The 11,135-nt window shown below is 34.9% G+C and overlaps 1 protein-coding gene, 1 long non-coding RNA gene and 4 other non-coding genes across 7 annotated transcripts; 5 read left to right on the plus strand and 1 right to left on the minus strand.

Moving 5' to 3' along the window:
- Positions 1 to 154: 154 nt before the first annotated feature.
- Positions 155 to 1,884, plus strand: LOC128511154 (uncharacterized). 2 transcript variants are annotated; one of them, XR_008356161.1, is made up of 6 exons: positions 155 to 287; positions 392 to 548; positions 763 to 831; positions 1,056 to 1,116; positions 1,314 to 1,376; positions 1,566 to 1,884. It is a non-coding gene; the product is annotated as an uncharacterized LOC128511154 (long non-coding RNA). The 2 variants fall into 2 exon arrangements; XR_008356160.1 differs by having other exon boundaries at positions 422 to 548.
- LOC128511729 (small nucleolar SNORD12/SNORD106) lies at positions 603 to 693 on the plus strand. The gene has a single exon (XR_008356195.1). It is a non-coding gene; the product is annotated as a small nucleolar SNORD12/SNORD106 (small nucleolar RNA).
- On the plus strand, positions 890 to 980 carry LOC128511730 (small nucleolar SNORD12/SNORD106). The gene has a single exon (XR_008356196.1). It is a non-coding gene; the product is annotated as a small nucleolar SNORD12/SNORD106 (small nucleolar RNA).
- On the plus strand, positions 1,157 to 1,244 carry LOC128511728 (small nucleolar SNORD12/SNORD106). The gene has a single exon (XR_008356194.1). It is a non-coding gene; the product is annotated as a small nucleolar SNORD12/SNORD106 (small nucleolar RNA).
- LOC128511731 (small nucleolar SNORD12/SNORD106) lies at positions 1,413 to 1,504 on the plus strand. Its single transcript, XR_008356197.1, has one exon. It is a non-coding gene; the product is annotated as a small nucleolar SNORD12/SNORD106 (small nucleolar RNA).
- A 3,279-nt stretch (positions 1,885 to 5,163) lies between the features above and the next one.
- Positions 5,164 to 9,525, minus strand: LOC128511151 (V-set and immunoglobulin domain-containing protein 10-like). The gene is made up of 5 exons (XM_053483834.1): positions 9,374 to 9,525; positions 7,801 to 7,859; positions 7,398 to 7,721; positions 6,993 to 7,292; positions 5,164 to 6,879 (listed from the first exon to the last, which is right to left on the minus strand). The coding sequence occupies exons 2-5, from the start codon at positions 7,835 to 7,837 to the stop codon at positions 6,656 to 6,658; spliced, it is 885 nt and encodes a 294-aa protein (XP_053339809.1). The 5' UTR covers positions 7,838 to 7,859; positions 9,374 to 9,525; the 3' UTR covers positions 5,164 to 6,655.
- Between the last annotated feature and the right edge of the window lie 1,610 nt (positions 9,526 to 11,135).

Genomic DNA, 11,135 nt, shown 5'->3' on the forward strand with positions numbered 1-11,135 from the left:
ATATTAATTGAAAATCATTATTTATAGATAATTTAATGAATGTATTTAAACTGACGATGTGTAAAATATCATAAGTGTTGCATGAGTAACGTTAGTTTAAAAAAAACAAAAACTGGTGCTGCTGCTGATTTTTTTTTTTTTTTTTTTTTTAAGGCACCATGTGGCTCTTGCTGGCTGCACGGAAACTAATGCAACTCGAGAGCCCCATTTCCGGTTCCTTGGTCACGTGGTTATTGCGACTCACTTTTATGAAGGACTGGAATCAACATGCACTCTAAAACTTGCAGGTATTTCGCTATAGAAATTTTCTCTTCCAATGATTTTTAAATTAAGCGTTTTTTTATATGGTAAAAATAGTCTAAACTAAAGTTTTATTTATTTATTTTTTTAGTTTAAAGAAAAACCTTAAACCTTTTTCCAGGTATGATGATCCAGCAGCATTTGGGTGAATTAGATGCCACAAGACTGCACATCGGCTTGTACAACTTTGTTCCATGATGTGAAACAAACACGCTGGACCATCATGGCTTTTGGGAACAGGCATCATGGTGAGATTCTTTAGTGTGGCCTGTGCATGGAATTAATTTTATCATTTTTAAATCAATCATGGCTCTGATGACTTAACTTTTTTCCCCAGCAGACCGACTCTGTTGACTTTATTTAAATTTAAGCCAAATTGTCTGAGCTGTTATGAGAAGAAACAAAATTTAATCACTACCATATGAGAACTTGTCATAATTGTTTTAATTTGACCCTCTCTAGAATCCAGGGTGCAGAGGATGTCCAGAGTTCCAGCACTTGCTTTTCTTTCTAATGACAAAAGAGAAATCGGTGGGTTTCACTTGCCTGTTATATGAACTGTTCTAATATTGTGGTGCTGTATTGGAGTAATGGCGTCAATGATGACCAGACTTTTTTCCCCAGCAGATCGACTCTGTTGACTTTTTTAAAAAAAATTAAGCCAAAGTGTCTGAGCCATTATCATTTTGTGCAACAAACTACAGTTGACCTTCAAGAACATGCCCTAAACATTGGCTTTCCTTTCCTACTTGTAGATTCTGAAGCCCGTTTGATGACCATGTTCCCTACTTTTGCCTGTCCGAGGTTGTAAATCAGGTGAGTTGCATTTCCATGTTATTTATCTTTGCGGTACTGCATTGGTGTAAAGGATGACTAAACTTTTTTCCCCAGCAGATCGACACTGTTGACTGTTCTATTTAAGCCAAACTGTCTGATGCACCTTTGGAGCGTGTGCCTAGAAAATGTTATCCTGCTATTATCCTAAAATATATTTCTTTCCAATCTTTTATTAGGAGATGACATTAAGATAAAGCTGGAATGGACTCATTGATGCTCTTTATGTGGAGATGTAAAAGGTATGTTTTTAAGCAATGTGACTTATAATCCTGTGAGTTTGTGCAGTTGTGATGACCTATTTTTTCCCCGGCAGATCGATCATGTTGACTGCCTGTGAATTTAAGCCAAAGACTTCTGAGGCACAGAATAGACAAGTTTTCTGACTAAGGTTGTCTTCATTTATTTCTAATACATTTTCTTTGTTTCAGGCCCGTCTTGGATTGCTGTTGCTTTTGAGTTAAAAAGCCGATTGATACCAGAGGACGTCAATGTGGTGATCAACTGTGTTTCTCTGCTAATTCTTAGTCAGGTGTCTGCTTGCAGCAAAAGAGGACGTGATCATGCTGTATCCATTCGTAATTGGGGCTCTTTAAAAAGGGTCCCCCCAACATGGCTAAATGAGGAATGATTGTTTTTGACTTAATTTTGGTGTCTGATTCTTGAAAATAAATGTAGACTTGGTGCTGTAGTGCTAATTATTGTAAAACATTGAAAGATTCTGTTTTTTCTAATAAAATGTTACTGGACTGATGGGTCTGAAAGGCTTTGATTTGTCAATCGTGTACATAAGATCTTCTAAATCTTCAAATGAACTGTCATGCCTTAAGAAACAAATCTAAGTAACATGGCCAGTACAGTAACTTGGAGTAGTTAAAGCTCCTAAGGTTTTTTTTTTGTTTTAGGAAAGCTTGAGACTACGAAGGGTTTGGGCTGTTAACATGAATGGAAATCAAATTTGCAATGGTACAAGTAAGGGATGGACTTGAGGTTAACACTCTTAAAACTCAGTGGAATAAAAGTTGCTTTATAACAAATTATAAGAAGCAAGATGAAATACGCGATGGAGGGAGAAAGGAGCACTAAGAGTAACAGAAGTGAACAAAAAGATGTGCGATGAAGAAATAAAAGGATGAAATAAAAAACGTAATTAAGCAGTTAAATACAGGAAAGAGCCCCGGAATAGACGGAATAACATTGTACAAAATATTTAAAACACAGCTAATACCAGTTTTAAAAGAGATTTATGGGGAAAAAAATTACAGGTGGAGAACTCAAGAAAACAATGAAAACAGGAGTCATGAAATTAGTATAAAAGAAAAAAGGAAGTAAAGCGGATCTTTAAAACTTTAGGCCAATCACAACGTAAATACAGATTTTAAAATCCTAACAAAAGTTTTAGCAAACCGATAGCAGAGCCTCTAGGATTAAGAGCCGATGGAGAAACAAAGGGGAAATAAACATAGAGACAGATCCACAACATGAACCAGTTTACCAGTACGCGGGCGATACAACACTATTGGTAAAGAAAGTTAAAAGTGTGAAAAGCGTGTTATGGATCGGGTGCACAAGTAAATTACACGAACAGGACATACAAACCAATAGGGGAAACCGAGTCTCTACCAGAGCAAATGGGCTTTAAAAAGGAAACAGAGAACAAAAAGATCTTAGGAATACAAATAGGAACCAACTCAAAAAAAGCAACCGGGATCACCTGGGAAAACACACTTGGGGAACTAGAAAAAAGATTATAATTCTGGGAAAAAAGAAACCTAACAATTAAAGAGAAAATACTGGTAACCAATGTTCTAATGTTATCTACACTGTGGTACGTACTATCAGTAACACCAATGCCCTTATGGATATACAAGAGAATAAAGTAAATGATACATTTTCTGTGGGAGAAAGGAAGGGTGACGGTGGCATGTGAAACCTTAATAGGGAGAAGAGAGGAGAGAGGGATGGGACCCATTTATAAGAAAGAAAAGTCTGAGGGTCAAGGTGGTACAGAAATGTTTGAACAACAAAAACACAGCAATGTGAAAAAAAATTATGGAGTTTTATGTAATGAAAGCAGGGAATTTTACCATGGGATGTGATATTTTATGGATGAAAACTAAAAATGATATGTTATACGACTTACCTAGACGGAGAGAACAGTTATTAAATCAACCCCTATTCCTGAATCGCAACATCACAGAAGGAAATAACACAATCTACTTCAAAAAATGGTGGGAAAGCGGAATCAGGCAAATGAAAGACATTTTATATGAAATTAAGGAAGGCTTTCTACCGTTACAGGTAATTATAGATGCTGTCAGCGAAACGGGTGAAACATTTAACAACTCAAAACTCCAAGAAGAGTATAAACAATTGAGAGACAGAGGGCCACTTCATTGGATTAAAAGAATAGATGACAAAGAACAGGACGAGCAAGGAAACACATATCCAGACATACAGTATACTCAATCCAGAAGAATGGTAAAACCACGAAGGTAAAAGAATGCAAAATCAAAGATGGATCGATGGTGTTTTTTTAGAGATGCGGCATTTGTAAAGCCGATTGCAAATAATTACTAGAAAAAGGGATATAATGAACTTAGCGACCGCGACATATGGAGAAATGAAAAGATTAAATACATGGGACTGATTTTAGAAGAGTTTCATTTTTTACAAAGACATACAACTGCATATTAGCATATTACCTGTCCTGAAATGTTGTGTTAAATTGGTACTGTATAAGCACAAGTGCAACGTATTGTGTATGTAAAAAGATGGACGAAGGATTATTTTCCCCATTATTCCTCTTATAGGTTTTTTAAAAAAACTGCATTATTTTGAAAAGCAGTAACTTATGTTATACTATGATTGTTGTTTAAGTGTTTGCATGTTTTCACAAAAAATGTAATATGATGTTGTGCATTACATGTTTCCTAAACGGTTTATGGAATAGTAAGCTTAGTTAAACAATTTTGTTGTATTTGTTTACATTTTATTTAACTAATATTTATTAGAAATAGTTATTTATCTGTTATTTATCAGAAATAGTGATGAACCCTTTTTGGGGTTGTCCATTTAATGTTAGCAACCACTTAGTTAAAACCACTTTGAACGATTGTTGTGTAACCTGCAATGCTGTCAGACACAAGAAATAAAAAGTGATTCCAGAGTTGATCCTCATGTCCCCCGTAGTTTGATAATGTTTTTTTCTGAGTTTAAAGCAAAAGCTGATGTGCAAATTCCCAGATAACCCGACAGTGCCATAGATGTGATGTATATATTTGCAAAGTACATGCTGTGAGTGTGTGTATGTGTGTTTGTCTAAGTCTCCTGGGATAGGCTCCAGGCCCCCGCGACCCTGAATACAGGATAAAGCGGTATAGACAGTGAGTTAGTGAGGGATGCAATAAGCTCAGTATATTACCCAACATGAGAGGAGAAAACTGAGGAATATAACTAGGGGGTTTAGGGATGACAAGTCTTTTCAGAGCTACATGAGAAAATTGTAAATGTGATTATACTTATCATACAGTGTTTACTTCAAGCATTACGGTTGTACTGTAATATAGTTATTTTTTCCTGTGTTTGAGCTTCTGTTCAGTTTAGAAACTAAGTTTACTGCTTTCAGAAAATAACTTTAGTAAACATAATTACTCTGTGATAAATAGTACAATAGGTTTCATATAATTTGTTATGGTCAAAATAATATCTACATAATGTTACTTTCCCTGAAAAAAAAGATTTACAAGAGCTGAAATGGATAAAAAAAAAAAGAGCTAATACAACATAAGGTGATAATATCTGTATTATTGTGGATTTATAATGGAATAAAATGATCCTGGTCAAAAGTGTAAGGAACATTATGAGTGGGAGCTAAAAACAAGGGTTAATTAACCTAAATTAAAGCAGAAAGCTTGAATGTATTGTTATGTAAACATTCAAAATATATTTTATTTTATATGTTGTGTTTCAGTAGACCATCACATATGACTCTAGCATGCAAACACTTTTTTTTCCCCCCACCAAAAATTCTTTTCTGGACCTTGGTGTAACTTTATTAGTGCAAATAAAGATGTAGGACAAGAAAATTTTAAATGCTTATTTGAGTTAACATTATTTATCCTTTACCTATTTTTAAGATTAATTATACAACTCAATAAGTTAAAAAATATCTTATCTAAAATGAAGACCAAAAGACATTTAATAAAAGCCACCAAAGACAGTAAAAACAACAAAAAAAATGGAATGGAAAGGAATAATATATTTTTTACGCAGCAACATAAATCAGTAGTGAAACAAAAAGCAGTAAAAATAGTTATGGTGCTCCTCAACAGCGATGTTTAGGCTGTCAAATAAATATTGCAAGTTAATCTCACCCGAATAAAAGATCTATAAGACAGGGTCATAATGTTAATATTAAAAGCCCTGAGTAAAAAAAAAAATTGTATTAGTATTGCTCTCCCTTTCTTTAAACTGCATCTTCTCAAATTATTAGATTCTGGTCAATTATTGTTATATGGATCACAAAGCTTACGGTTCAAATCATACCGCTGTTTTTGGTCTCGGATTGTTTGGCAAGAAACATATATATATTTGAAAACTGTCATTTGTTCGTGTGCAGTAAAATTAGTTTGTAAACAGTAATACACTATGATGGTTAAACTTCACGATTAATCCATGGTCCACGTGCCTGCTGAACCATGGGGAATGACCGAATGTCGAATCGACTCAAATCCCTTACAATAAAAGTGCAATAAATCTGAACGATGTAGCACTATAATGAAATAACAGAAATACAAATACTCAGAAAGTGCATAATTTTTTTTTTTTTTTTAAAGACAGACGTGCAATTTTAATTGAGCTATAACTTACTCTATTGGTTAACTAATCCTTAAACCTATTTAAACCTAAAGTGTTAATTCTAGCTGTTACATAAAGACTTAAAACAGATCATAGATGGTAGAAATATACTAGAAGGATGTTAACTAAAATTATGTAAAAGTGCTGTAGTTGGCTGAAGTAGAATTATATAAAATATTTATTAGTTATTTTTAATTGTGCCTTTTTGTTACAGGACTACAGTTACTGTAAAAGTCCTGTGTAGGCAGCATTTTTAAGTGCAATAAATATTTTAGTTGGAGGAATAAAAAAGAAAAAAGAAAAAAAAAAACTGAGAGAATCATGATAATTCTCAGACTGAAAAATCGTGATTCACATTTTAGCAAATATAATGCAGTCGTAACTTCTACGGAGCTCACAGACGCCCCTGATTAGCTGTAGAGCCGTGATTAATGTGAAAGCGCAAGTACCTCTCATCCCTCCCCCCTGAGAGAGCTTGGCCAATCAGCTCTCTCTGTGCCTCCGGCTGTAAGAGAAAAACAGCATCATCCGGGGTTCGAACCAGCGCTCACCGGATGATAGGGCGAGCGCTCTAAATTGTCCTTCTACATAATTCCCCGATTTAAAAAATTAAAATAAAAATAAAAAAAATGCAGTGTGCCAGATCTTTGTTGACTAAGAACTAGTCCCGGATTGGCCGTGTTGAAGAAGTCTTCGGGAACATTTGTTGTTCCTCCTGAACAGGAGTGCTCACACGGGTGGGTGATGCATTTTGTGGTCTTTTAAATCTTCTCACAAAGAATGTAATCAATCTGACAATGTCTACGAGTAGGACCAGGCCCAGTACTACTCCTAGTCCTACTGCTAGTTGTCCGTAGCTGTTGGGGGTTGGCCGTGGTTCGTATACTAAAGAAAAATATAGCAAAACAAGTTGTATTTTTAGATTATTATAAATGAAAATGGCTTTTATAACTTTATTTATAAATAAGTTTAAAAAGTAGATTAAAAAAATCACTTACCCTCCACCTTTAGTAGAACAGCAGCTGGGTCACCATCACGAGATTCATCATGAATAAGGCACCGATAAAATCCAGCATCAAGCTTCTGAACTGACGTGATGTAGAGTGACAAATCACCTCTTTTAAAGCCATTTTGTGACATTGCAAATCTGCCCCCTGAGGCATTTGTAACCACACCAGGGTACTCCAGCAATTTTTCCCCATTTTTCTTCCACTGCGCATCCTTGGCATCACGCCGAGTGTTTGCGTAACACGGCAGAGTGATGTTATTCCCCTCAAAAGCATTTACGACTATGGCAACTGTCAGGCAAAAACAAACAGTGTTTCAGTGTAAGCTACACATGTCCCAGTTAGGCAGCTTAGATTTTACTACAGACATGTTAGGAGTAACATTATCATACTTACAATAGACTTTAAGTTTTACATCAGTGACTTCATCTCCATTGCAGGTGCACTTGTAGGACCCGCCATCATTGTAGGCTGCCGCGTTAATCCTCAGGAAGTAATTTCCTCCGCTGGTATCTCTAGACACTTCAAATCTTTCCTCATAACGCTCTTCAATCTGACATGTCTGCCTTTGACAATAAGCAATGCGGGTTGAACTGGGAATGAAGCGGGTCCACTCAACCACTGGCGAGTTTCCACGGCAGGTACACGGGAATGTCACGGGTTCATTAACTGAGGTTTCACGGACGTTGAATGCTTGGCACCACAACATTAACAGGGAAACTAAGAAATCAGAGAGCATCGTAACTACGAGACAATTCAATTTTGGAAATTGATTAAAGTTGTTTTTAGTGATGCTTACCAATGAGAGGCACGTCCAGCCATAAACACAACTTCATGGTTTTCCTCACTATGATGGTCCTACAATAAATAATAACAGGTGTTATTTGGATGTGGTTTGGAAGGGAAAAACACAACAGTCCATGTTTTTATTTTTCACACGCAGAAACATTATTTTTTCCTTCGGCAACACTAATGATGCTGCTTCCCGAAATCTTCTCCAGCAGCAACCGTTAAACTTTTTGACCGCAGCAAGTTCATGTGACGGTAACACAATCTGTGAAGATAAGTTGACGACTGAGAAAACTTTCTACCTTGATGGTATCCCAGCATACATCTGAGTCCATAAGTATATGGTTGTGTGTGTGTGTAAGATCACAATATATTTTAAATTGAATCAGTGATGTATATGGCAAAGATAACATTTAGATTTGTATGAAAAAGGTGATGTCTAAAAGTGTCTGGTTTATTCAAAAACAAACTCAATCTATAAATTCTATAAATGCAAAACATGTGGACATTATGGATCTATGTACATTGTGCAACCAACAAAAATAATGTATTGTCATCCTTTTCTCGTACTTGTGGTGTGGTACAAGCGTGTTGGTGGCAACTTGAAAATTATATTTTATTTATCACTTATAATTTTACATTAAAGGATATAATGATCTTTTCCGCCATAGTAACAAATTATTCGAATATATTGTCAACTTTTATATTTGAATGGCAAAGTTCTACAGTACATTCATAAAATATAAATTTTCTAAATCATCACTTTTGTGTGAAATACAAAAGTAGTTAAATCTAATATAAAATCATAAGTCTTCTCTCCTATTGTCTTGACAGTCTGATTTAAATCAATGCAAGACTGATTATTTTCCTGCTCCTTAGTCAGTTTTTTTTAGTATTTTATTGGTTTGTTTATTTATTAGTTTACTCTGTTTACTGTTATTATTTATTTGTATATATTTTTTGTTTGCTTATACAGTATTGTACATCTACTTAACGGTGGATAGTTATTTGTATAATTCACTCTTTTTTGTGATTTAATAATAATAATAATAAAAACTCAGTCACCTACGCAGTTAGCCAAAATGCAACGCGTTTTTTTTGGGGCCAAATAACTATATATATATATATATTTATTTTTTTTATTTTTTTTACTACTTTGCCATTTTAATTATCTTGCCAAATAACTATTTGATATTTTGTACATACTGTAAATCTATCTACTTATATGCATTATCCACCATTTTATAGTAAACTATTAACTACATGTTATTTTTAGCAGACGGCCGCGACTGCGTCAAACTTAATAAAGGAAAAGAAAAAAAATCATCAAGTGTTAATCTAAACTTCCTCTATTTGTTTAAATACATTTTCGTGATTAAAGGAATTTTCTAGAACGTTATAAGTTTAACAGAACCTCAAACACCGAGCTGAAACGTTCTGAAGTTTTTGTTAATGCGCATGCGCACTGCATTTATAACTTAATATATAGTTTTCACCTGCCTCAGCTTTAGTAACGTGACACAGTTAAACCTCTTTAAAGGTCCAGACCAGATTCACTTTGACAATATTAAGGACTGATTTACCTGGTGTTTGTTTATTTCCTCCGAAGTCTGCACCGGCCTAATGTCCGGAAGCTGAGTCGTGTTGCACAAATCAAGATATCTGACGGTTGTTATTGTTGTGTTTAACCTCGCTCGTCTCCCGCCACTACGCTCTCCTTTGGTCCTCCTCGTGCTTGCCTTCACTTTTTGACACCCCTCTTCTTCGGGGCGTTACCCCCCACTTATGTGCATTACCGCCACCTGCTGGACTGGAGTGTGGAACATCAGATTGACACAAAACAAAACTCACTTCTGTTTTTACCCCATGTTTTCCCTCTGTTCATCTATTTTTGAAGTTTATGCATACCTCTACCTGTTTCTTCTTCAGCCCATTTATTTTTTTTTTACTTCTGCTCTGCTTATTGGGATTTTTATTTGAAACATTTTTGCTTTCGAGTGCTTGTTTGGCGAGTTTATCTGCTTCTTCGTTTCCACGTGCTGGTACCAGGGTCGATTCTAGGATTTTCAGTTAAGGGTGGCTCAGCCCCCATGGATGTTTAACACATATTTGACTTGTTCAGAATCAGTACTCAAATGAGTCTTCTTGATCACACATGCTGTTTACCGTTTAAACCCTTTTCTATGTACAGGAACAATCAGAAAAATGTAACCAGAAAACAGTGAATAACTTTAAACTAACATTGATTAGCAATATAAACAACATACCTATCAGGCTGGACAATTGAATAAACTGTGTGGGGGCCAATAATGTCAAACATTTATCTGTTAATTCTTTGACAATACTGCTGCTTTTTGTTAGAAACTGGCAGACGAAAAAAATTTAAAAAATAGTTTCTGATGCAATGACTTCAATCAATGTTGGGAACACAGTGTTAATGTGCCTGAGAGGCTGCGCTTTCAGAGTACTGTAGAACTGAACAGAGAACTGGAGATGGAAGGTTTTACAAGTCACATGGGAGTACTGTAGGTCTCCAAATGAGCAGCAGGTAAGAATAGAACATCTCTTTTTTTCATGTGACTCGAAAAACCTTCTATCTACAGTTAAATATGAATATTAATACTGTGATCATTATGTTATCTAGTTTAATTTAGTGTTTTACCTACATAAATAAGACAGTAGGTTCTCTATTCAACCCCTTAAAATTTCATAGCTACTTGGCTATTTATTCAAATTCATTAATATAGACAAACATTGTTTTAATGTAATTAAACAAAGCATCTTTAAAATATTTTTATTTGTTCTCTATTCATTAAAAAAAGTATTTTTTTTTATCAAAGTGACAAAAACCCTACTCTAAGGCTAATAAATGTATTTTACGATTTGGGACATTATTTAATACAATACAACATTTATTACAAAAAAACTGATTTTTCTATCTCTGTAAATCACACTGCTATGCAGTTAAAACGAGTGCACTGAATCCTGTCACTATTTTTTTATCATTTATGTGCATAACTCTATGGTAGTTAATGCCATATGCGCTGCGCAATGTTATATATAGACAATAAAAACAGCAACTGCATGATTGTTTTATACAGTAGACTATAGGTTCATAGAGTGTGTATTAAGGGCTTCATTTTCACTAGAGAAAACAGCTGGTGTGATGAGGGTAAACACAGCAATGATTTAACTGATTAATCCCTTATGACATTTTGTAAACTGTATTTATGAGAAAGGACTGCACTGATGCAGATATAACAATTTGTCGAAAAACACACCTTTAAAGGGGACGAAGTTTGTGAAGTTGTTTATGGAGAATTTTTGGAGGGGTTGAATACAAAT

This window comes from Clarias gariepinus, chromosome 23 (assembly GCF_024256425.1).
Source record: "Clarias gariepinus isolate MV-2021 ecotype Netherlands chromosome 23, CGAR_prim_01v2, whole genome shotgun sequence".
NCBI classification, from domain to species: Eukaryota; Metazoa; Chordata; class Actinopteri; order Siluriformes; family Clariidae; genus Clarias; species Clarias gariepinus.